Source organism: Microcebus murinus, chromosome 16 (assembly GCF_040939455.1).
Source record: "Microcebus murinus isolate Inina chromosome 16, M.murinus_Inina_mat1.0, whole genome shotgun sequence".
In the NCBI taxonomy this organism is placed as follows: Eukaryota; Metazoa; Chordata; class Mammalia; order Primates; family Cheirogaleidae; genus Microcebus; species Microcebus murinus.
Window position 1 is genome coordinate 27,978,462 of NC_134119.1, and position 26,727 is coordinate 28,005,188.

The 26,727-nt window shown below is 46.1% G+C and overlaps 1 protein-coding gene and 1 long non-coding RNA gene across 2 annotated transcripts in view; one reads left to right on the forward strand and one right to left on the reverse strand.

The window, feature by feature from the left end:
• Positions 1 to 251: 251 nt before the first annotated feature.
• FKBP1A (FKBP prolyl isomerase 1A) lies at positions 252 to 23,662 on the forward strand. Its single transcript, XM_012754904.2, has 5 exons — positions 252 to 438; positions 520 to 567; positions 17,775 to 17,887; positions 20,528 to 20,692; positions 22,563 to 23,662. Exons 1-4 carry the CDS (start codon positions 402 to 404, stop codon positions 20,654 to 20,656), a joined length of 327 nt encoding a protein of 108 aa, XP_012610358.1. The 5' UTR covers positions 252 to 401; the 3' UTR covers positions 20,657 to 20,692; positions 22,563 to 23,662.
• Positions 2,573 to 26,727, reverse strand: part of LOC142876879 (uncharacterized) — a 49,939-nt gene continuing 25,784 nt past the window's right edge. The window contains exons 2-5 of the long non-coding RNA XR_012923724.1: positions 22,389 to 22,507; positions 19,603 to 20,046; positions 7,513 to 8,351; positions 2,573 to 4,232 (exon numbers count right to left, since the gene is read on the reverse strand). This is a non-coding gene — a long non-coding RNA (uncharacterized LOC142876879). The remainder of the gene's footprint in view (positions 4,233 to 7,512; positions 8,352 to 19,602; positions 20,047 to 22,388; positions 22,508 to 26,727) is intronic.

Below are 26,727 nucleotides of genomic sequence, written 5' to 3' on the forward strand. Positions count from 1 at the left end.
TCTCCCACACCAGACTGTAAGTTCTGTGAGGTCAAGGACTGAATATCTCCTTTATCGCGGTATCCCTAGCACCTAGCACAGCGTATGGTAACTCCTATTTCTTTAAGGACACGCTTGCCGGGCTGAGAGCACAGAGGAAGTCAGGGAGGAAGAAACAGGGCGGCCCGGCAAACGCAGCCGCATCCGGAGGCCTCGGCTTACCGGCTTCCGGTCCTCCTGCCGGCGGCACGGGCTTCCGGGACGTGCGCGCCGTGTGGGGCGCGCACGCAGGGCGGGGCGTGCGGGGGCGCGTGCGTGCGCAGGCGACGCGCGGAGGGACGAGGCAGAGCTGCGGAGCCGCCGTTACGTCCTTCTCGGTCAACGCTGCCGGTCGCGCCGCCCGCCCAGTGCCCGCCGCCGCCATGGGAGTGCAGGTGGAGACCATCTCCCCCGGAGACGGTGAGTAGCGGCGCGGGCCGGCCCGCAGTGCCTCCGCCGCGCGCGCATCCGCTCACCGTGCCCGTCTGTCTGTCTCCGCAGGGCGCACCTTCCCGAAGCGCGGCCAGACCTGCGTGGTGCACTACACCGGTGAGTCCCGGGCGGCCTGCGGGGTGGGGGCCGGGCTGTGGGCCGCGGCCCGCGTGCGGCCGCCGCCGCGGCCTGGGAGCCCGGGGCCCGGGGCGTGGCGGCGGGGAGGCCCGCGTGGCCCGAGGCTAAGGCCTGGGCAGTGGCTGCGACCCGGAGGGGGCAGCCTTGGGCCTGCCCGACCCGAGACGGTCTGAGCCGGCGGTAGTGAGCGTGGGCTGCGGGCTGGGCAATATCTAGCACTTCGGGAGCAACTCTGCCTTAGAGGCTGCCATTATGCCCACTGCACAGGTGAGGAAGCTGAGGCTTGGCGGGACGAAGTCACTTGCCCAAGGTCACACGCGCAGGAATGGGTAGACCCATGGCCAGGGACCCCTAGGAAGGATTTGTACATTTCTGTGCGGGGGGTGGGGGGGAGGGTTGACACCCTACCCCGCTTCCGGCCCTCCCTTAAGTGGAGATAAGAAGGGCGAGGTAATTCGGAGCCGCTTCCTCCAGGGAATTCGGATTTCGTTCCTCTGCCGCGAAACCTCACACTTCCTAAGTCATTGCTTTGGCTCTACCTGGCCTTGGAGGAAGTAGAGCTGCACTGTCCTTTTTTTTTTTTTTTTTTTAACTTTTTAGCCACTTACAAATCCAAGCCTCAGTGGCAGTGATGATGGCCCAGACTGGCCGAAAGCTGCACATGTAATTTAGTCCCCCAACTCTCGTAGGAGTAGAGATTTTTCTCATCCCCATTTTAAAGATAAGGAAATTGGAGGTGCAGTGAGGGTAATACACGGTGATAATATAAGCCAAAGAGAATTTTGGACCTCCTTCACCGGGGCCAGAATTCAAACTTAAGAGTCTCGTGTCTTGGGACCGTCCTTTATTCCTTGCTCTTACAAGGTTCTCCTGGGTTGTATGGTGGGATGGGGGCAATGAGCTGGTGGAGCTCCACCAGCTGGGTGCCATGGGCTTTTGGCTACAGGAGGAGGGGAGTGATTAGTGTAGACGCAGTTGTAATGAATAATTCCCTCCTCCTTCCCCTTTCTCACCAGTCACACCCTTTCCTCTGGGCCTCCTCCACCTTCCTCTGTTTCTTTTTTTCCCCCCACCTCCTTTCCTCCTCCTCCTCCCCATCTCCCTCCCACTTCTCTCTTCCTCTCCTCCTTTCCCCCTCCCCCTCCTGTCCTTTCCCCCTCCCTCTCCTGTCCTTTCTCCTATTCTTCCTCCTCCTGCTGGGTAGTGAGCTGTGGACAGTTCTGTCCAAGCTGCTGAGGGATGAGCTCTACGGGTCTCTTTCCAGTTGGGGACAATGACTTTCAGTGGGGAGGGGAAAAACGTAGCTAACATCACCCTCCCATGCGCTTTTATTTCTCTGGCCCTTCTCCATGGGCAGAAATGGGGGCAGGAGGTGGAAGAATTGAAGGACTAGACTTTATACAGGCTGCCAAAATAGGAGATACTGAACCTAATCTTTGTAAGGAACAGTCTCATGTTTGTGAAAGAAGCTGGGAAGTGCTTTTGATGTTTTAAATAGCTGTTCTGGTGGGCCATAGTCAGCACCTGAGCCTGGGAGGTTTAGTGGATGAAAGCTTATCAGTTTGGTCGTTTTTGATCAGTGTGATAGAAGAGTAACCATTGCCTTTTATTTACAGTGCTGGGGTGAGTGGGCAGTTTATTCAATTCCTGCTGCCACCTGGGGTGGAGACTGGGACTTGAGAGGTGAGGAGGTGCCTTTTGCTGCATCCTCTCCCCACCCTAGTTTGAAGGTAGCTGCACTAGGACCCCAGGGTGCTTGGCTATATCTGTCTGGCTCCCAAGTCTGCCCCTCATGGCTTGTTCATGTTCTGGTGCTGCTGACAGGACTGGACCCCAGCATGTAGGCAGAGGCCCACTTCACTGTGCCTCATGGTGAAATGTCCCCACACAGTGTGTCTGGAGCCTTTTCCTAAGAGAGCAGATGGTCGTGGGACCCAGAACACCATCAGGGTTCCCAGTGCCTCTTTAACTCTGTGTTTTCCTTGCGGGTGGCACCCACCCACATGTTCCCAGAACAGCAGCAGGACCCTGGCGTGCAGTAGGACAAAAGCTTTCTTTTTTATTTCATTTTGATAAGCCCTACAAAGATGCCTTAGTGAGAAGCCAGCTCTGTCTCATGCTCATAGAATAGACTGTTCTCTGGCATGCTGGCGGCTTTGTTCCCATGGGTCTTTGCCACCAGCCTCCAGGAAGAACCTGTTTGAGACCTGTGGGGGCGTGAGAGGAGTGGGTAGGCGCTATGAGGTCTCATCAGTAACTATTAAGGCTTTTAAATTACTGAGAATAGAATCCATCTTGAGGGAACATAATCAGAAAGCAGGGTTATAAAGATTTAGAGGTCTTCAAAGGTAGAAGCCCACTGGGCCCCAAGAAGGGAAAAGAAGTTCTCTTGTTGCCCCTAGTTCTCATCTCTGTTTTTCTCTCTGTCACTGCTTTAGCAGTATCCTGTTACAGGTGAGTATTTTTCTGTTTCCCCCAACTGGTAGGTGGTGGAGTGCCCTGCATGCTCACCCCAGCCCCCTCCCCATGCTCGGCTTCTCTGTCTCCTTTTGAGTGTCTTGCTCAGATGGCTTGGCTGTGTGATTCTGATGATAGTTCCTGAGGAGGAGGAGATGATTTGAGTCAAGCGCGCTCTTGATCCAGCCAGCTCTGGCCAGGAGTGCTCCACTGCTGATTTGGGGGCAGGTCCAAGGAAAGGAGTAGAAGCAAGGTAGCCAGAATCCCCTTTCAGCCACCAAAGGTGTGCACAGCACAGACTGATCTTTACCACATGTATGTTTTAAATGCCACTAGTGGCTGCCAGTAGTTTCCTTGATGCCACTGTCAAGGCTCCCTCTGGTACCTTTCATGACCTTGTGGCAGAGCACAGCATGAGCAAGGCCTCAAAAAAAGGCCTGTGGTACCAGAAGGGAAAATGAAAAACTTCACTGGGGCCAGCTAAGCATCTCCTAGGAGCATGACAGGCAGTGAGGTGGGAGGGAGGAGCTGGAAAGGACCTGCCAGATAAGTGCTGTGAGATGGAGTGGATTCTCACACCCCCACCCCCACCTCCAGTAGCTTCGTCATCCTCACTGTTGAGCTTGTCTTGGCACACAGATAGCTGTATGTCCCTTTTACTCACATCAGCAAGCCACATGCCTGCTTTGTGAAAGCAACCTCAAGTGGATTGAAGGAATTCTTTTTATCCTCTTAAAAAAATAGCTGGACATTGTGTCCTTTGGGATTGGGTTTAAGTCATCCGTGGCCTCCTGGCCTCTGACTGAGAAAAACCAAGAGTCCCTCAGCCTCTTTTACTCAGTAGGTCACTCAGAGGGCCGCTGAGGCTCCTGTGGCAGGTGTGGCCACTTGAGCCCCCTCAAGCCCCAGTCCCCTTCTCCTCTCTGCTTTAGTCCACCTGCTCCCGTGCTGGGCGTTTCTTGGTTTATGATTTGATGTCTGGGGGAAGGCTCACCCTCACATGTGCTGTCTTGAGGCAGACGGGCTGTGAGTGTTCGGGCAGGGCTGCAGCAGATCCTTTCATTTCCTACAGCAGATGTTTATTGAGCAACAGCAGCAAGCAGGCGCTGGGGCATGGCCAGTGAACTAAACAAAGACCTGGTCTGGTGGGGCTTCGCTCACGGTGAGCTGCCTGGCAGGAAGAGGCCCTGTGGAGAGGAAAGCAGAGTCAGGCATGGGAAGGAGAGTTTGCTGCTTTGAGTGGGGGGGATTAGGAAAGGCCTCCGATGAAGTGACGTTTTAGCATTCACTCAGAGGAAGCTGCAGAGGGAAGAGCTAGTGCCCCGAACTTGGAATGTGCTCTGTGTGGTAGAGGGAACAGCAAGGAGCCGGGCGTGGCTGGAGTGGACTTCGTGAGGGGCGTGTGGCAGGAGAGGAGCGAATGGGTAGACAGCCTTGTAGGTGGTTATCAGAACATTGGCTCTTTCTCCGAGTCAGGTGGGAGCCATTAGCTGACTTGGCTTTTAACAGGACCCCCTCCCTTCTGGCTACTGTGCGGACAACGGGCTTTTGGGGGCAAGGGCAAAGACAGGACGCCGGTTGTATCCCGGGTATGTAGTGTGCCAGCCCAGACCGTGGGCAGAAGTGGTGCCAGGTGGACAGTGATCTTCACAGAGGAGTGGGCTCACATCTTGTCTCTGCCATTAACAGGCTGTGAGAGCTTCAGCAAATTGCCCCATGTTTCTCAGCTTCTGTGCCCTGTGAAATGGGAGCAACCTGCTGTGAGGCAAATGCTTAATGAAACCACCCCAGTTGTCTCCACAGTGTTTTGTATTGCTTCGTTACAAAACCAGAATTCCATTGAGCTTCACTCATTGCAGTTAGATGTTAATGTCTTTAGTCTTCACTTTGGAAGAGTCCTCACACTTTTTTTCATATTATCCACGATTTTTCGAAGAGAGCAGGCGAGTCATCTTGTAAATATTCCACATCTGTCTCATTGTTTTCTCATGGTATTGTTTAACTTGTTCCCCTGCCTTGATTTCCTGTAATCTGGACGTGCAGTTTTAAATGTCTAAATAGATTCTGGTTAAACATTTTAGTGTGACTATTTCATCCTCGGCACACATGGGGAACGTCATGGTGCCAAATTTGATTTTTTTTTTTGTAAAGGTACGTTTCCCTGTGCAATTAGCAGTGGTCTATGGAGTGCTTAGACGTCCTGCAGGTGCTCTGTTCCTCATCAGCCTTTCTCCTGATGCTGTATACACCAACTGATAATTCCCACCTGAAGACATTTTTCATTGGCATGGACAAAGTGATAATTTATAAAATTTTTTCATGGCCAGACGTGGTGGTTCATGCCTCTAATCCTAGCACTCTTGGAGGCTGAGGCGGGAGGATCGTTTGAGCTCAGGAGTGTGAGACCAGCCTTAGCAAGAGCGAGACCCTGTCTCTACTAAAAAAATAGAAATTAGCTGGACAACTAAAAAATATATAGAAAAAATGAGCCGGGCATGGTGGCGCATGCCTGTAGTCCCAGCTACTTGGGAGGCTGAAGCAGGAGGATCCCTTGAGCCCAGGAGTTTGAGGTTGCTGTGAGCTAGGCTGACGCCATGGCACTCTAGGCTGGGCAGCAGAGTGAGACTCTGTCTCAAAAAAATAATAAATAAATAAAATAAAATTCTTTCATTCCTTCTACATTTATTGGCTGCTATTCTTCTATAAGATAAAGTAAAGCTAATTCTTTCTCTTTAATTACCAATTTTTAAAATGAGGAATAAGTGTTAACCAATAGGGTGTTGCCATCCTCACTGGTGGCAAGTGACTACCCCCCCCTTTTGTTTTTAGTGTACTATGGGTTCAAATTTTAGGGCCTTAAAATCAGTGACACTCATTATTTTTTATCCTAAATTTGGCGAGTAGGAGCCCTTTCAAGCTGGCTCCAGTACTTTTTTGACATGCTACCACTATTCCTTCATCAGTGTATTGGTTTCACTGCTCCAGTCCTGGTTTGTCACAGCCATCTCTCCAAAGAGCTTTGGTTTCCTTCAGTGGGTCTCCTAGACTTTTAAAATCAGCTTTATCGGCCGGGTGTAGTGGCTCACGCCTGTAATCCTAGCACTCTGGGAGGCCGAGGCGGGCGGATTGCTCAAGGTCAGGAGTTCGAAACCAGCCTGAGCAAGAGCGAGACCCCGTCTCTACTATAAATAGAAAGAAATTAATTGGCCAACTGATATATATATATAAAATTAGCCGGGCATGGTGGCGCATGCCTGTAGTCCCAGCTACTCGGGAGGCTGAGGCAGAAGGATCACTCAAGCCCAGGAGTTTGAGGTTGCTGTGAGCTAGGCTGACGCCACGGCACTCACTCTAGCCTGGACAACAAAGTGAGACTCTGTCTCAAAAAAAAAAAAAAAAAAAAAAAAAATCAGCTTTATCAAATATAATACACATACCATAAAATCGCCCATTATACCATTAAAATCACCCATTTACCCATAGACTTTTTAACTTGAACATTTTTAGTTGTTAAAACTTATTTTTATGAAGTACTAGTGGGTTTATTGTATCTGTGAACTGGGAACCAATTGTCTGCCTTGGAATTCTGTAAAAATATTATTGTCACCTGCTGTTTCCCATGGAAAAGGCCAGGATTATCATGAATAACTTAGACATGGTCTCCCTTTGGTGCTTATAGTGGTTTATTTATTTTTATTTCTATTTTTTTCTGTGTGTGTGTGTGTGTTTTATCCTACTGGAAAGCTTAACCAAGTCCCTTCGCTCGTTTCCCTGGCTCCGTTTAATTTTGACTAGGTAAATTCTAGCAATGCAAAAAGTTAGAGAAGGAAAGCGGGGATGGGGGTGCAGCAATTGCCAGTTCCAGGATCCTGCTGTCTCTTCTTGTTTCATTTACTCTTCTCCCAGGAGCTCACGCCACCTGGCCTGCATCCTCGAACACACCACGCCTTTCCTCACATGAACGTCTGTGCCCTCTGCTTAGGTACCGCCATCTTACCCGCATTCCCTACCACATGGCTCTTTCCTAGTCTGTGTAGCACAGCTTAAATGACATCCCCTCAGTGGGTTCCCCCGACCTTTGGCTAAAGTGGTTCTTCACACGTGTACACACATGCTCCTAATTCCCCAACGAGGTGCCCATCCATTTTCTTCTTAGCCCTCAGCCCAGTCAGACCATGTATAGTACATCTACGCTTTCTCCAACAGACTGCAGGGTCCAGGAGGCCAAACCATACTAGTGTTGTTCTCCAGGGTGTCCCTTTCAGTTTTACTGTGATTAAAATGGAAGATAGACATGGACACAAGGGCACGCATTCTGGTCTGTGTTCCTCTCACTGTTGCTGGGATCCTGTGTGTTCTTCCTATCATGGGCCCTGCCTTTGAAAAAGACACTTATGATCATGTACTCTAAAGGCATTCAGCCAAGGTTAGAAGTATTTCCATACTACATGTAAGAAATGTGCTTACCCTGAGTTTATGATCTCAGGAAAATGATGAGGGGAGGGCTACTTCCCCCTTGGTAGGCACTTGACTTCTGGTCATACTCCTCGTAAGGGGTTCTCAGAACCCCAATTCAGGAACGTTGCACTGGAATGCAGCCACAAAGGCCCAGAAATGAAACAAACATGTAAGCTTTCAGTTAATTTATTTTACTTACCAACGAGTAGAATCCCTTTTCACCCATCATGATTGGGACAAGTGGGTAGTTGATGTGTTAATCATAAAAGTGACATGGCTTCCTTAAACATTTCAAACTCAGACATAAATCATTTGCTAAAGGACTGTGTCTTTTTCTTTGAGTACAGCTCTGCTGGTGGAGTTTCCCATCATAGTTATTACAAAAACTAATTTTGACTTTTTTTTTTTTAAGTGGAACAAGTCTGTTGTGAGACCATTTAAATACTAAACCTTTCCAGATTTTTAAGATTTCATTCTCCAAATATACAGTGTTCTCACCTTCATACAATTATTCCCTGGCAATATTTTTCTTTAGTGATTTGCCTTTGAGTCTTTCCAAGCAGTCACCTAAGACCATTCCTTCTGTTGACACTCATGTTATTAATTTACATACTATTTAATTATCTGTACACTATAAGGATAGGTGCCATAAATGGGTTTGGGAACAAACACAGCTGACCACCTCTCTTGATAAGCATAAAATTCATATAGGAACGAAGGAGTGAGGTTGAGCTAGACACTGAGGCATGAGGGAGCTTTCTTCAGCATGCTGAGTTTGCTGGCTGTGTGTTTTATGAGAGTCTCTGGCAAGGCAGTTAAGCAGAAGGTGGTTAAGAGAACTTCTGTATCTGAAAAGAAGAGGGAAGGGAAACAGTTAAGCCATTAGACCTTGGGCCATAAGCTCATCTGGGAACTTTCTAAGTGCCTTCAAATGCAAATCTGCAGGAAAATATTGGCTCTCCTTAACTTCATCTATTCAACCATTGTACTTTTGTACTTAAGAAACTCACCTGTGTGTTCAAAAGTAGAAATCCTTTCTCCCTCTCCCAACTGTAAGATGGCAAGAACTTCATCTTGTTTTGAAGTTCTGGGGCCTAGGATGTTCTCTTACTTTGTTATGGTTTGATTTGTTTAGGCTTTTTTTTTTTTTTTTCCAATCTTAAAACTTTCCATATCTTAGTCCCCATAAAATGCTGCCTGTGAAAACCACCTGCAGAGATTCACGTGCAACTGTAAACTACATTGTGAGTCATGAGCTTTCACTCCCAAGTGCTCAAGCCGTAAGTGTTTAAAGAGTCCTCTTTCCTTATCCAGGAGAAGGCGTACGGGGCCTCTGCCTTTCACAAAGCAGAGTGCACTGGAAGCAACTCCATTTCTGTTGGATTATTAGTGAAATAATGCCCCAGTGGTTTCTGTGAATCTCCAAGCCCTGGTCTTGGGTCTTAACCACTACTCTGGCATAGGCAAGGCACCAGAAACACAGTCTGGCAGCACTGTCTGCCCAGCAGCTGCTGGCCAAGTCTCCCCCTGCTGCTTTCTTCTGAACGAGAACACTCTCAGATAAGCAGCAGGAAAAAGCAGGCTGCAGTGGGGAGACAGACTTGAGACTCTTTCTCACACCCCTCTTGTATTTTTAAATCCTCCTACTCCCCCTCCAAGGATTTCAGTTTGGAAGAGACCCAGGCAAAAGTGACATCAACAGCCTCTGCCTGCAGTCATAGCTTTCGCTCAGTGGTCTTGTGCTTTTAACTGGAGACCTCCAAATTGTCACCTTTTTCTCACTGATTAGTAACTTAAAGGTGCTGAAAGTAAAGACTACCATTCTGAGATTACCCCTCAGACTATTGTTTCCATATAGGGAAGAAGGTCTAACCGTGGAAGCCTTGTGCTCCTTCTGCTGGTTCTTAAAAATCACGCAAGTATGTGCAACAGTTGGGGCATGGTCACGCTTGAAGCTCTGACTCGAGGGGGGATGGGCAATATACATAACCTTAACATTTGTACCCCTATAATATGCTGAAATAAAAAGGGGAAAAATCATACAAGTAAAGCAAATCCAAGAGTTCTCATGAGTGCCAGCACCTTGAGTGCCAAGGGTTGAGCTGAATGCCACCAGGACACAGAACTCAGGCCAGATCTGTGAGCTCGGGCTGCATTCAGTCAGGAGAGCCAAGACTTACTACTTGAAATCAAGAATACAGAGCTATTCCAGGCAGTTTCTTGGGCATGAGGTACAGATTTGTGTATGGTCAGAAATGAAATTGGTCAGTTCTGCAAATAGAAGGCAATGTTGGTGATGCCGAATGCTGAGTGACCTTCAGAGCTTAAAGACTGTCAGAACTGTAACCTCAGTTGCCTTCTGTCAGCAGGGCATGCTTTCTCTAGGAAATTACAGCAATAACTTGGCAGGTGGTTTCACTGTTCAAGGGTTCCAGCTCTTGGCACAGTGATCACCAGAGTTTAAATCGGAGCAACTGCTGAGACTTGACGTGCTGCCTGCTTTACCTGCTCCTTCTCCAAGCAGAGGAAGCACTTTTCATTCGTTGCCAGGGTGAGTGTAGGAGCTAAACATATGCAGGATTTTAGTAAATGCCCCTGCCTATATTTTTTCAAAAAAATTTTATAGATTTAGGGGGTATAAGTACAGTTTTATTACATGGATATATTGCATAGTGGTGAAATCTAGGCTTTTAGTGTACCTATTATCCAAATACTGTACATCGTACCCAATAGGTAACTTTTCATCCCTCCTACCCTCCCACGATTTGGAGTCTCTGATGTCTTTCATTCCACTCTGTATGTCTGTCTATACCCATTGTTAAGTTCCCACTCAAAAGTGAGAATATGCATGCAGTGTTTGTTTTTCCATTGCTGAGATACTTCACTTAGGATTATGGCTCACTGCTGCTGTCTTGAACTCCTGGGCTCAGTCAGTCCTCTCACCTCAGCCTCCTGAGTAGCTGGAACTACATGCTCAGGTAGGGATGAGATCTCACTATGTTGCCCAGGCTGGTCTCAAACTCCTGGTCTTAAGCATTCCTCCCACCTCAGCCTCCCAAAGTGCTGTGGTTACGGACGTGAGCCACCGCACCCAGCCTTAGATATACTTATTTATCCATTTACTGGGTTGATGGATATTTGGGTTGGTATGTAGTCAGTCTTTTTGGTTTTACTCATTTTAACTAGTAGTAGTAGACCTGTCTCCTAGTGGTTTTAATTTCCATTGTCACAGTGACTAAGAACGTTGAGCATCTTTTCATGTGCTTATTTGCCATCCATATATCTTTTTCAATGAAATGTCTGTTCAAATCTTTTGTCCTTTTTTTGTTGGGTTGTTTTATTTCTTATTTTTGAGTTTTAGTAGTTCATGATATTCTTGCTGTAAGTCCTTTATCAGATATATGCTTTATAAAAGTTTTCTTCCACTGTTTGGCTTGTCTGTTCATTCTCTTAACAGTGCTTTTTAAAGTAGAGACATTTTTAATTTTGACAAAGTTCAATTTATTTTTTTATGGTTAGTAATTTTTGACATCATATTGAAGAAATCTTTGCTTAACCCAAGGTCACAAAGATTTCTTTCCTCTATTTTCTTCTAGAAGTTTGATGGGTTTATCATTTATGTTTAGGTCTAGGATCCATTTTAAGTTGGTGTTTGATAATGATGTGATGGGTGGATCCAAGTTTTACTTTTTTTATGTATGGCTATCGAGTTGTTCCAGCCCATAGTATTTTTCGTCTTATACATTGTAGTTTTCATCTCTGAAAGTTTTGAGTTCTACTGTCTGTCTCTACTAATTCTAATGTATCTGTGTCAGTTCTGGGTTGTTTTCAATTGATTTGATAAGTCTCCTCATTGTGCGTCATGTTTTTCTTCCTCTTTGCATGCCTGGTAATCTTTAGTGCCAGACATTGGGTGCTGGATGTTTATATTACTATAAATCTTGAGCTTTGTGCTGAGAATCATTTAAGTTACTCGGAAACAGTATGATCCTGATGGGTCTTGCTTTTGTGAGTTGTTAGGTAGGTCTGGAGCAATGCTCAATTTAGGACTGATTACTTCCTGCTACTGAGGCAAGATCTTCCTGAGTATTCTACACAGTACCTTGTGAACCATGAGCTTCTCCTGTCTGACTAGTGGGAGCAGGCACTAATCCCAGCCCGGTGTGAGCATTGGCCACTGTTCCTCTTCACATTTTGTATGATTCTTTTCCTGGCCTTCAATAGTTTCCTCAGATACATGCACCGATAAGTACTCTGCTAAATACTCAAGGATGACCCTCTAGAAATCTCTGGGATCTCTCTCTATACATCTCTCTCCTGCCTGGCACTCTGTCCTCTGGACCCTAGCTTCCTTGAGGTCCATTCCAGTTCCCTCTCCCTGGAAACTCCCAAAGATGTAAGCTGGAGTAATGTAGGGCTCCTCTTGTTTGTTTCCCATGTCTTGGGAATTGTTGCCCTTTGTTACAGATGTCTAATGTCTTAAAAACCATCATTTTAGCTATTTTGTCTGAGGTTTTTTGGTGTGTTTTCTGGGTTGTGAGATTTTGTTGGTTGGCTGGTTGGTTAATTAATTGGTTGGTTGCAGTTGTTTCAGGAACAAATCTGATCCTTGTCTCCCATCTTGGCCAAAAATGGAAGTCTTCACTACCTATTTTGACATCACAGATTCTCTTATCTTCCACATTCAACATTAACCAGCATAATTCCCACTCCAGAAAATGAGCACACTCATTCCTGCCTCTTAGCAGACACTGCTTCCCTTCTTGCATCATCTCCCCCAACTGACAACTACAGCCATAGATAAGGGGGTCTGTTCCTCCCCACTGGGGAAGCCCTCCTTCTAGCATCTCCTCGTCCTATAGCTTGTGCCAGTTGCGTCATACCTGCGTAGTCACGTACCACCTGGCTCATGGCTGGGAATTCTTGTTTAGCTTTTGGACTTAGATTATGGGAAATTCTCTCAGGCCTAAGGAACTCTACCACCACCCCCCAACCCTTCCCTGTGAAGGTTTCTCCTTCTGAGAAAGTAGATGAGATTGACAGAGGGTGACTGTGGTCTGAAGTTCTAGAACAAGACTCATGTCCCTTTTTTTCTAGGGATAGGAGATCATTCAAAATGACATAGGAAAATAAGGACCCCAAAACAAAGACCCTGCTTAAAGCTCCTTTACTTAGAAATCCTGCTTCCTGGCTTTTATGGTTTCTTGAGGTAATAGGCAGAGGCTTTGCCTCCTCAGGGTGCCAGGTAGACTTAAGAGAGCAGGGGTTAGACAGACACCCTTAAAGACCCGCTGTCTCTGCACTGAAGAGCATCCGCATCTCCAGGCTGGCTCAGCAGCAGGTAGATGCTGTGTTCCCCTCATGCTCCTGGCGTGGTACCAGTCAGATAATTGAAGCATCTCACCTCACACAAAGCGGTATATGTCTGGAGGTTGCTTGGCGTTATTTTTAATCTGGAATAAAAAGAAAGTATAGGGAGTCTGTCTGTTACCCTGTGGTTTTTCATAGCAATCAAAATATGATCTTGCCTGGGTCAGGGCCATGTTCAGATTGCCAAGAAATAGGATAATTCTTTTATAGATACACTGTATGTTTTAAACTATGGATTATAACCCATTAGTGTATCAATGGAATACATTGAGTGGGTCACAATCAGCATTTTTTTTTTTTAGGGACAGGGTCTCGCTTTGTCACCCAGGCTGGAATACAGTGGCACAATCACAGCTCACTGTAACCTCAAACCCCTAGGCTCCAATGATCTTCCTGCCTCAACCTCTGAGGTAGCTAGGACTACAGGTGTATACCATTACACTCAGATGATTTTTAAAAAAAATTTTTTATAGAGATGGGATATCACTGTGTTGCCCATGATGATTTAAAAAGTGATCCTCCCAAAACATCAGAATTATAGTCCTGAGCCACCGTGCCCAGACAGCATTCTTTTTAAGCATGAGAACTGTATTCCATGTAGTAACTATTACATATAAATTTCGTTTATATACAAAATGCATATGTGTATACTGGGTCCTGATATCAAATACTGGTCTGGTTGTTACAGATGAGTGATAGCTCTTTGTGGTCCTGGTGGTGGTTGGGTTTCATTTCTTAGTTTCTCCTTTCGTGGCAGCGCTACATTGGATGTGCTAACAAAATGTCGAATAAAGGTTTACCTCGTGCCAATTCGGTCATATTCAGCTGCAAGTAACTGAAAATGCAACTTAAGGCAAAGTAGACTTTTTTTAAAAAATTAGACTTTGTTATTTTTAGAGCAGTTTTATTTATTTTTTTTTATTTTATTTTTTTTTTTTTGAGACAGAGTCTCGCTTTGTTGCCCAGGCTAGAGTGAGTGCTGTGGCGTCAGCCTAGCTCACAGCAACCTCAAACTACTGGGCTCAAGGGATCCTCCTGCCTCAGCCTCCCAAGTAGCTGGGACTACAGGCATGTGCCACCATGCCCGGCTAATTTTTTGTATATATTAGTTGGCCAATTAATTTCTTTCTATTTATAGTAGAGACAGGGTCTCGCTCTTGCTCAGGCTGGTTTCGAACTCCTGACCTCGAGCAATCCGCCCGCCTCGGCCTCCCAGAGAGCTAGGATTACAGGCGTGAGCCACCGCGCCCAGCCTAGAGCAGTTTTAGATTCTCAGCAAACTTGAGAGGAAGGTACTGCGATTTCCCATAATACCCCTTGGTCCACACACATGCACAACCTCCCTCATTATCAACATCCCCCACTAGAATGGCATACTTGTTAAAACTGATGAACCTACACTGACACATCACAATCACCTGGTGTCCATAGTTTGCCTTAGGGTTCACTCTTGGTGTTGTGTATTCTGTGGGTTTGGACAAATGTATGACGGCATGTGTCCACCATTACGGCATCATAAAGAGTATTTTCACTGTCCTAAAAGTTCCCTGTGTTCCATCTATTCATCCTGCCCTCTGCCCCTAACTCCTGGAAACCGCCCATTGCTTGCCGTCTCCAGAGTTCTGTCTTCATAGCACACTTTTAACTTCAGAACTTAAGTCTTGAGGGAGGTGTTTGGGGGCTGGTTCAGAGCACTGGAATGACTGCCCTGTGGTGCTCCTGACTTTCTCATAGGCACAGGGTGACTGCCATGGCTCCAGACATCACATCCTCACAAGACAGATTCAATAGGAAGGAGGGCAGAAGCTTTCTTCCTGAGTGTTTTTTTCTTTTTACTAGTGAGGCAGAACTTTCCTGGAAGACACCAATAGACTTCACAGCAGGTGAAGTAGTGCCAAAACTAAGTAGGCTTTAGTGCCCAAACTGGTTCATGTGCCCATCCTTCACCAACCCTAGCATAGGGGAAAGACTTAGATTGATTCTAATTTTTTTTTTTTCTTTTTGAGACAGAGTCTCACTCTGTTGTCTGGGCTAGAGTGCCATGGCATCAGCTTAGCTCACAGCAACCTCAAACTCGTGAGCTCAGGCGATCCTCCTGCCTCAGCCTCCCGAGTAGCTGGGACTACAGGCACGTGCCACCATGCCCAGCTAATTTTTTTTCTATATATTTTTAGTTGGCCAATTTCTTTCTATTTTTGGTAGAGACGGGGTCTCACTCTTCAGACTGGTTTCGAACTCCTGACCTTGAGAGATCCACCCACCTTGGCCTCCCAGAGTGCTAGGATTACAGGTGTGAGCCACTGCACCCGGCCAGATTGATTCTAATTTATCTGCTGGGCCAGCCTGTTGTTGCTCCTAGAAAGTTGATGTTTAATTAGAAAGCAGGGTGAGTGTGCTGGTTCTGGATGGTGCCACAACCTTAGTTCCAGGTGAACCTCTGGGCATGTTTTTCTCTGTAGGTTTTGTCCAGCCACCCTTTGCAGATAGGGCTTAGAGGCCAGGGACCACCCTCCCATCCTTAGCCCTTCCTAGAGTGCTTGTTCACCGTTTCTGCTTGGGAAGCCCTGGGCCCTCAACTTCAGGTCTACTCAAGAGTGCAGACCAGCTTGAGCCTGTAATCCTAGCACTCTGGGAGGCTGAGGCTGGCGGATTGCTCGAGGTCAGGAGTTCGAAACCAGCCTGAGCAAGAGCAAGACCCCGTCTCTACTATAAATAGAAAGAAATTAATTGGCCAACTAATATATATATATATATATAAAAATTAGCCGGGCATGGTGGCGCATGCCTGTAGTCCCAGCTACTCGGGAGGCTGAGGCAAGAGGATTGCTTGAGCCCAGGAGTTTGAGGTTGCTGTGAGCTAGGCTGACACCACGGCACTCACTCTAGCCTGGGGAACAAAGCGAGGCTCTGTCTCAAAAAAAAGTGCAGACCAGGAAGAGGCTATTTCTGGTTTCAGTCTCCTTCGTGGTTCCCAGTCCCCACTGTACTAAATAAAAATAAAGCCTTTTCTAGCCAGGCCCTACCACTCACTGGCTGTGACCTTGGGTGGATTACTGGGCTTTGGAGTTGGTTTCCTTATTTCTGCTACAAGCATTGTCAACATGGGTGGATGGAAAGGCTCCTTCTTTGGCCAGAGAAAAGATTCTGAGATCATTGCTGTTTATTGCCTATTCTGACTCCTAACTCTGAGTTCGGTTGGGTTGGGCTCATCGTATCAAGTAGACCTTGAAATGGGCTACAGCCAGTGTGTCCAGTGGGGTATTATGGCGCCTGGAGACCTGTGCGCTCCCAGTTATTCATAGAGAACTATTCAAGCCGTGCCATTTGTCATTTCTTTTATCAGGTGGTAATTGTGCTTGCTTTGGTAAAGGAGTAAGCTGAATGTATACCCTAACTCTTTTGTGCTGACTTGGAGCTGGGGTGGGTCCCCACCCTCCTATCTCCCTCTTAGTCCTTGACTCCAGGTTCCAGGCAGTGTCGGTGCCCATTCTGCCCCAGGACCTCCATCTCCCCTCCTGCTCTGGAGGGGAGCAACACCTACCCTGCCCCCCCCCCCATTTCCTATTTTGCTAAGACCACATAGTCTGGTGGCTGTGATAACGTTCTCAATTCATCTCTGCTTCCCCTTCCCACTTACAAGTGTTGACATTGGCTTTTAGGTTGGGATTTTGTTGGTATTTCCCTTTTTTCCTAAACACATAATACAAGCATATTTACAACAGAATTATATGTTTTGATGGATCTTCTGAGTGGATGCCCACCCTCATCTCCAATCAAATCAGCTTTCTAAGTCAACAGCTGGCTGTCTCCTTCCAGTCTGGGATCCTAGTTCGGGAGTTTTCAGAAACTCGGTTTCAGCTATCATAGTTGGCTGGCACTGGCTTCCAGAGAAACCAATGCTGATGGTCTTTTTTGAAAAGGAAGTGGCAGGTTTCTGTCACAGGTGTCAGTTTCTCTTTTCTCATGGCACTTACCCTCTGAGATCTCCATCTCTGGAGTCCTTTTTTTTTTTTTTTTTTAATTATCAATTTTTTTCTTTTTTTTTTGGACACTCACATACATACTCTCAGAATGGAGTTCCCCTTTTATTGGAAGGTGTCATTGTGGCGAAACTGGTATATTAGAATGAGACATGGTATTTGGATTTATAGTCTAGCTGTACTATTTCAGCAAGTTATTTTACTTCTCTTTGCCTCAATTTCTTCATCTATGAAACGGGGATAGTGCTGTGGAGAGTGTTGGGTGAGTTTATGTGCCAGTCCCTGACTCAGAGTGGAAGCACTGCCAACAGAGTCCTTAGCAGTTGCTGGGTGTACTGAGTAAGTTCTCTGGGGGCAGCCGTTAGCCCTCCTTACTATTCCTGTTCTCCTCAGCCATCTCTGTTAGAGTTAACTGTGCAAAAATGAGCTGCAGAGGGCTGGGGCACCACTGGATAAAATAAGTTGGATGACTGCTGCACAAGTTCTGTCTTTTCTCTAGTTCAGCCTTGGTCAGTTTTTACTTTTCCCAGAAAGATTACAATATGACAGCTTGGGAGCCAGTCTGAAGGGCCCAAGTTTGTGTCCCAGTTTCTGTGTCGGTATGAGACACTCAGCACCAGAATGCTGGTGAAAACTTGCCGTACGGCTTCCTCCACATCTGCAGGACAAGGTAGACTGCTTCCCACCTCTGGTAGGCAAGGCCCTTTTGTGGTCAGCTTAACTGGGAGGGACTATCCCCACTCCTTAGTTGCCCAGTGAGGTGATAGGAAACCCTCTAGACACTGTAGTTCCTGCCAGGCCTCGAACACCCTGCCAGTGCCATTAACACTGGCATCCGTGATGGGTGCTCTGCTGCTGGTTTCTGACTTGCCTCGTGTCATCACTCCTTGTTGCTCACGTTACAACTGCCCTTTTTTACAGGGATGCTTGAAGATGGAAAGAAATTTGATTCCTCCCGGGACAGAAACAAGCCCTTTAAGTTTATGCTAGGCAAGCAGGAGGTGATCCGAGGCTGGGAAGAAGGGGTTGCCCAGGTATGCTTTCATTTGTTTGTTCTATTTCCTAGTATCTACCTTTTAAGTTATTTTTATAGGTAGCACATTCATATGGTTCAAAAATCAAAGGTATAAGTGAAAAGTCTCTCAATCCCACCCCTGCCCAGTACCCCCACAGGTAACTCGTTATTAATGATTGTGAATGTATTGTAGAGTTTAAAAGTATAAAACTGTATGTGTAAAGTATGTTTTTGTGCTTAATCTATTTTTATACTTCCCATTCTATGGGCTTTGTTACATATGTGTGCTCATGGTGCCATAAGACATTCTCCAAAGTGGGGTGAGTGGCTCAGAGGCTGTATGTACTGTGTTTTGGCAGATCTTGCCAAGTTGCCTTCTGTGGGGATTGCACTCTTTGAACTGCCACCAGTAGGCTACGAAGGGGCCTCCTTCCAGCTCCAGCAGCTCAGTGTGTTGTTAAACTTTTGGCTTTGGGACAGTGTGAGGGAAAAATGATATCCCAGTGTAGTTTTAATTTGTGCTTGTCTTATTATTGACCATGTTGTGTCAGACCACTTCTGAGAGATCCTACTGATGGAGAAAGTCATTTTGTTTGTCTTGAGTCTGTTTTCTCACTTCTTCCTTCCCCATTTTTGGAAACAGCTTTGTTCTGCCAACAGTACAAAAATTCCCAGATGATAGGGGACCCAGGGTTGCCAAATTTCAGTTGGATTCTGTCCGTCCATCAAGCCCAGGAATTTTTTCCTTGGCTCTAACCAGGTAAAGGGGTGTTTACAATGGCCTGAGACCCAGGAGGTGCTGTATAATTAGGCCCTGCATGATAGATAATTGGTCTGTTTCCCTCTCACGAAGGAGAATTGGAAATTTGACCAAGAAGAAAAGACTGATCTGTCTTGCTCTTTTCCAGAATACACATTGTTCCACTTCTGTAAAATATCACTGATTTCCAAATAAATGGCTTAAGCCTTCCTATTCCAGGTATCTGGGTTTCTGCCCCTGCAGGGCAGGGTTGCAGTGTGAGCAGCTTTGTGGCTTACTTCCCTTGGGAAGCCTTCCCAACTCTACCTTTTTGCCTGTCTCCCCAGTCCAGCCAGCTCTGGGGCTGTAGCCCATCCTGCATCCCAGGCCAGCCCTTGTCCATACCATACACAACCCATCTTCTGTGACTATGCCAACATTGGGACAAAGGCTGTATTGTATGTTCTAAGTGCTATAGCTGCCGTGGAGATAGTGTTATCCCCCTTCTTCATATTCCAGGCTTGGCAAGGCATGACCGAGTATTGGGGAGATGCCCAACTGCCCCTTCAATCAGTGCTTTGGGGTCAGTCACAGTCCTGTCACTTGTAAGGTTTGGCACCTACATAGCACATCTTCTAAACTCTCCTCCACAGAATATTTTTTTAGCAAGTGAGTTAACCAGGAAGAAGGGATTGTCTTGTCCCCCTTTCATTTTGTTTTGGTTTTACATGTTTATCCTGCCACCAGTACTATTTTGACAGCTGCTTTTTTCATCTAACAATTTATCTTGGACATCTTTTCATGTGATTATGTTTAAAGCCACTATATTCTTTCTAATGATTAATCCATGTTGTAGATATGCCTATGAAACCGCTCTCCTTGTGATGGACATTTGGGTTGTCAGCAGAATATTCCAAAAGTAGAATTGCTGAATCAAAGGGTATGACCATTTTTTATTAGATAAAATAAAGCCTTATGCTTTTAACTCTCCTTACCACTGTGGTCCAGCGTGTCCCAGATGCTGAGGGGAGCTGTGGAAAGCACGGATTCTGAGCTGCATCAGACGCTTGCCACAGCCTGCAGCTTCCCCTGTAGTCATCGTCTCTCTGACCGGGGCAGAGAACCAGGAATGCACGCATGCAGATTAGACAGATAAAAGGATGGAAATACAGCAGAGAACCTGCTCACTGTTCAGAAAATAGATATTTACACTTATTTGTATATTTGATTAAAAAATATACTTGTGTATTTTTTCAGTTTCTAAAGTGAAAATTTATCCTATCCACACTGTTCTCATATAGCAAAATGCTGGTATTATTGGTGTCCTTCCAAAGATGTCTATTTATATACAGTGGGTACAAACATATAAATATTTTCACAAATGGAAGCAAACTGCACATGCTGTTGTACCTCCAGAAAATCATATTCTTGAAGTTTTCCTGTATAAGAGTATAAATATAGAAAGTACAGAAAAATAGATTACCCCAAATGTTACTTTCCATGTATATTTTCTGTTATAGCAAAGTTTCAATCAGGAAGAGCATAGGTATCTTTTAACATATCCTTTGAGCGACAGACCACTGAAGGACTAAGTGGTGACACTGCTGGAGCATTACTTGCCTAGTGTCTGTCATTAAGACCTGGGTACAAAGGCTGAGGGCCTGACCCATCTGGGAGTCAAGAGTGGTTTTTAACCACCACTGGGCCCCGTGGAGTGAGATGCAGGGATCATGAAGTCTTGACCACAAACCTTTAAGTCCTGCACAGGGAGGTGCCGGATGCCCGGGCAGCTACAAAATCACTGGGATGTCTTAGTCAACACCCTCCTGGCCAGGAATACCCCGGTAAACAGCTCTGCTTCTTATAAAGACAGTTGGGGAGTGTGTTCAGCTAAGTCCTTCTTCCTTGTTCTTTAAACAGATGAGTGTGGGTCAGAGAGCCAAACTGACTATATCTCCAGACTATGCGTATGGCGCTACTGGGCACCCAGGCATCATCCCACCACACGCCACTCTCATCTTTGACGTGGAACTTATGAAACTTGAATGACAAGAATGGCCTCCTCCCTTAGCTCCCTGTTTTTGGGTAAGGAAACTTAATGCTGAAGAGCTGTAACAACCTCTGTTCCTGCCACATTGTGCCCAGCGTTTGATGAGTAGCAGAGAGAACAAAAAGTGCTGCAGGGCTATTTTTCCTTCATATTCGTCCTCTACCGGGTAGCCTTTCAGTGTTAGCTGTTAGTAAACACCTTGAATATAAAAGTTGGTCACCCTAAGGAAAGGGATGGCAGCTATTTAAATGAAGTGTGTTTATGTGCAGCTTATAAACTAAAATTGAGTTGGGACTATAGAAGCATAGTTTTTAGTGCCCACATTTTAGTTCTTTAGAAATAAGACAAATTTAAGAAATGACTTTGCTCTACTCTGTTTCTAGAAGCTAGTAAAAAAGCATCTCTGAAGATGAACAGCATGTCCTAGCTTGTGCTGCTCTCATCCACATACAGTTTGCGGTTACTGCTTATCAGATGATAGGAGGGAGGTGTTACCGCCTTGTCCTCCTGCCTCGGGGCGTAAGCCCAGGACTCCTCACTGAATGAAGTAGAATGAAGCCGAGGGTGCCCGTGAGGTGTAAGGGATGCTGTTGGATCGTGGAGTCCTAGGAAGGGACCTTAGGGCCAGCAAGAAAGACCTCGCTGAGGGTCACATCCAGGCAGTGGCAAACTAGGACCAGAGTCCATTTCCTGATTTCCCCTCTCCTACCCTCATTTCTTAGGAAACCAAACTCAGCATCCTAATGGCACATAGCTTTTCACGTGGGTGTTGGAATCATTACTGACGTGAGTGCTGTCATCTCCTTTCCAACTGCCCCAGACCTTTACATTCACTCCCTTCCTGCCCCTGGAGCCAGAGGGTGGGTGAGAACACTTGTTTGAAAGCTGCAACACATGGCTGCCAGCCGTGCAGTCGAGGCTACGTGTAACCTCGTCCTGTCATGGACTTCTTTAACTGGAGGGGCTTTTTTATTTTCAGCTATCTTCTCCCTCAATGGCTTGAGCCACACACCCCTAGGTAATGCAGGCCTACTCAGGTTTGGTAACTCTGGCTTCTTCGCTTGTCATCCCTACTGGGAGGGAATCGCTGACACTTTACAAAGCCTCTGTCTGCCCAAAGGTCCACACGTGGTCCAAACTCCCTCTCCTGTTCTTTGAGAGCTGAGTCATTTGAACAGAGGTGTACTTGAGGGAGCCTTGAACAAGCTTTCTGTAAACCTGGTTGGCTAGAGGGAGGGGTAAGGAAGGGATGGAGGGCTACAGGTCACCCTGACTAGCCCTCCCCACCCACTGCCAAAGAACATCTCAGAGCTTCCTGCAAGGGTCTTAAAGAAAAGCCCAAGGGCAAGACCCAGAAAGTTATAAGTTTAGTGAGTGAATGAATACTGGAGACATTTTCCAAGTCTATTCAACATGAATACCAATTTAGGGCTATAGATCTCTCCCTGGACTGCACATTAGTCACCAGGGAAGTTTTAAGAATCTCCTGATGCCCAGGCCACACCCTAAGTTAATAATCACAATCATAGGGAGCAGGACCCAGGCATTAAGATTTTTTTAAAGCTGCCAGGTTATTCCTATATGTACCCAAGTTGGAGACCCAGCGAAGATGGGGAACTGTATTGTCAGCATGGGTGGACGCCTTCCTGTCCTCAGCATGGTAAACTTAACTTTAGGTTAAAAACAAACAAAACACACCGATCGATTTTAAGTAGGAAGAAGCTTGCTTACCTGGGCACCCAGCCCAACCCGTCTGGTTCTCTCCAGCTGGAACTGGCTTGGTCTCAGTAAGACCTCTCAGCTGTTGGGAAGGGACTTGGCATGGCAGATGGCATTGTGGCTGTCCCCCACTGCATACAAAGAACACCGAGTTATTGGAACTCACAGATTTTCTGTCCTCAACAGATCGGCCATGGAGGGATCTCGTGCCTCCAGACGTGTGCACACGAATCCATATGGAGCTTTTCCTGATGTTCCACTACACTCTGTATAAACATCTACCCCGACTGAATGTGTTCTGTCACTCAGCTTTGCTTCCGACACCTCCATTTCCCCTTCCCCTTCCTCCTTGTATGTGTGTTTACCTAAACTATATGCCATAAACCTCAAGTTACTCGTTTTGTTTTCATTTTGGGGTGAAGATTTCAGTTTCAGTCTTTTGGACCTAGGTTTCCACTTGAGTATGTGGTCAGGTATTAAACAGCACAAGTTATGGGTTAACTTTAGAATAGGAATTGGTGTTTTTTTTGGGGGGGGTGCAAGAATCTTTATTTTATTTTATTTTTTTGGATGAAATTTTTATCTATTATATATTAAACATTCTTGCTGCTGCGCTGCAAAGCCATAGCAGATTTGAGGCGCTGTTGAGGGCTGAATTGTTCTCCAAGTTGAGAGATGTCCTTGGGTTAAATTAAAAGCCCTACCCAAAACTGAAGTGGGGAGGGGGGAGAGTCTTTCCCCCCACCTTACCCTCCCCCTTAAACCCTCTGCCTTTTGAAAGCAGGTCATTTTCACTGCAACGTTGGACACTACAGGTATCTGTCCCTGGGCCAGCAGGGACCTCTGAAGCCTTCTTCGTGGCCTGGCTTATTTTTTTTTCCATCCTGTCGTTTTTCTAATGGACTTTCAGGAATTTTATAATCTCATAACTTTCCAAGCTCCACCACTTCCCAAAATTTAAGAACTTTAAAATAATTGAAAGTTTAAATTGAAGGTGCTGTTTGTAGACTTAACACCCAATGAAAGCCCAGCCATCATGACAAATCCTTGAATGTTCTCTTAAGAAAATGATGCTGGTCATCGCAGCTTCAGCATCTCCTGTTTTTTGATGCTTGGCTCCCTCTGCTGATCTCGAAGTTTCCTGACTTTCCTCCCACAGCTCCTTCTCACCCCTTTGCTGTCCTGTGTAGTGATTTGGTGAGAGAAATTGTTGCTACCCCTCTCCCCCCCAGCACCACATATGAGTTTCAAGTTTTATTATTGCAATAAAAGTGCTTTATGCTGGCTTTTCTCAGCTCTGTGTCATGGTGGTTGCTTCCAAGGGCCTCCCCTGCTACTTGGCGTGGGGGGTGGGATTGGGCAGCGGGAGGGTGGCAGTAGGGACGTAGCCTGCAAGGTTGGGTCTTGGCAGAAGAACTGCAGCAGTCGGCATCCTTCCCCGCTGGCCACTCTGGTTGGGGGACAAGGAAGGGGAGGATAAGAGGTTGTATGTTTGCATCAGAGGGACTGCCCCGAGGTCAGGCTGGGATGGTCAGGAGCACTCCCTCCTCCACCCTCAGGTGTTCGTTAAATGTGTGTTCTGGGTAGAGCCCTGTGCTGGTTCTTGGATTACAAAGAAGATACAACCCACTCTCAAGGGTGAGTCATAGTCTTCTTGGAGATGTGCTACAAGCAAACTGATGGAAAATTACGAGGGGAAGATTATTTCCTCAAAAATTCTTGCATAAAAATCATCAAAACCAAGTAAAAAAATGATTACAGTGAACACCTGCATACTCACCACCTAGACTGTCATATGAACATGTTACTATACCTACTTATATATCTATCCACTCTTCCGTCCTTTGTCACATTTCAGAGTAAATGGCAGACATCACTGCAGTTCCCCCAGTACATATTAACTAGAACTAGAGTGCAGTGGGTGTTTGCACTTTTGTTTCCCTATCAAGATACAGAAAATCATCCTAGAAAATTACATTATGCCTTTTCCTAGTTGATCCCTCCCACCTAGAGGCAAAGGTGGTTTCATTTTCCCACCATGGATTAGTGTTGCCTGTTCTAGAATTCAATTTAAACGGAACCCTACAGTATGTCCTTTGGCACCCAGCAGTGGGTGTTGTGCCTTCACTTAGGTGCTTAGGGAAGCTATTCTCCATGAACTGGGAAGTTCAGAGAAATCCTCTGGATTGGGAGTGGGGGCCCTCAAAAGGCCCACATCCTAATCCCCAGGACCTGTAAATGTGTCACCTTACGTGGCAAAGGGGACTTTGCAGATGTGATTAAGTTGTTAGCCTGGGTGGATCCACACAAGAGTCAGGAGATGTGAGGATGGAAAGACATTTAAGGATGCTGTGCTATTGGCTTTGAAGACAGAGGAAGGGACTACAAGCCAAGGCATGCTGGCAACCTCTCGAAGATGGAAAGGCAAGGAAATGGTTTTTCCCTGGGAACCCGAAAGGAGCCTAGCCGTCTGTATCTTGATTTTAGCCCCAAGACGCCCATCTTTTTATTTCTCAGGACACCTCATAGCTGGATCTTATTTTTAATGTATCAACAAAACAGATTAATGAATGACTCAGAATCCTACCACCCCAACAAGTCTAACTTCAGTTTTTTTCTCCTTCCCATCTAGTTCTTGCCCTCAGCATTTACTTCTTAGCCTTAATCACAGCATTTCTGCCCCCCCCCCGTTAATGTTTTATCAGGTGTATTTGTCCATGTTGTTATATGGTCTTTATAACTCTTTTAAATGTATCAGATATACTAAACTTATTTTAACTACCTTATTAAAGGATAACTTTTTTAGAAAGTAAAGTTATGACTCATACAAATAAATATTAAATCTGCATTATGAGTTTTCCTCAATTTGTGTAATTATACAGTAGCTCAAAGGCAATGAGAGTTGGAGACAACCCAGAGGGTGGGCTGGGTGGAGCGCCCAGTAAGCGGGTGGCAGGGGCGAACCTCGTTCAGTGTCCTTGACAGCGTCTCCTGACACCCTGTTGTGGGAAACTTAGGTTATTTCTGGTTCTTTGCTTTTTTACTAAAACAAATTTGAAAGCCAATACACCTTTGAACATGCTTTTTCTTTTCTGAATACCTAGATTCTGTAGGACGAGGTACTAGAGGGGAACTGTAGGGTCAGGGGAGGCTTTATGACTTTTCACGAGTGTTGCCAAGTTGTTAGACCAGAGCTGGAGAAGCCTTTTCCCGCACCCAAACCAACCAAACTCCCGTGGCAGAAAATGGGCTATTGCTTCCACGGTCTTTAAAAAAAAAAAGCTTTTTTTTTCTTCCAGAAGCCTGCAGCTATGGCTTGAACGTGTCCCCCAAAGTTCATGTGTTGGGACCCTGATCCCCGGTGCAGCAGTGTTGGGAGGAGGGCCTTAATGGGAGGTCGTCACGTCATGGGCTCTGCCCTTGTGAACGGATGATTAATGCTGCTGTCACAGGAGTGGCTTCCTTACAAAAAGATGAGTTCGTTCCCCCTCCTGCCCTCTTTCTTGCTCTCTTTGCCCTTCTGACTTCCACCATGGGTGACACAGAAAGAAGGCCCTTGCCAGATGCTAACACCTTGATTTTGGGACTTCTTGTCCTCCAGAAATGTGAGAAATAAATTTCTGTTCATTATAAATTACCTTGTCTGTGGTGTTTTTTTTATAGCAGCACAAGATGGATTAAGACACCCTTCCATTTCCCCTCATATTCATTGACCAGAATTAAATCTGGAGAATTGACTAACCTGGACTAATTAAGACCCATCCCCAGGGCTAGGGAAGAGCTCAGACTCCCCTAAAGCTCCAAGCCCACACCCCTAAATATAACCAGGTTCTGATAATAAAGAAAGGAGCAGGGAGACCAAAGGGCGCACCTGGAACTGACAATATTTTAACTTTAATAATTTTTACTACTGACTGTATTTTAATTTTTTCTATTTTTTATTTTTGAGGAACATGATGGTTATATTTGCAATGCTAGGATTCAGGAAGACTTGTTTCTAATTTTCTTTTGAACTTTGCTAAGGCTTACACACTGAATTACCCTGTATCTGAGTTTTTCTGCTCATTAAATGGACTTAGAGTGGGAGTGGGGAGTTCATGTGACCACATGGACTTTAAGATACCTTCCAACTCTAAAATTTTAATTACTTGAAATTTGATCCATGCGAGATTTGATCCATGATCCATGCGAGAAAACCTCCTGCCATGGCAGCCACACACTACCACCACCACTCCCCACCCTGTAAGAACCATGAGACAGACTGCAAGAAAGCACCCCATCGACCACTTGTTCCGGAAATGGCTGGCCACAGAAAACTCTCCGCCCCCTTCCTCTTTTGAAACCCCAAACC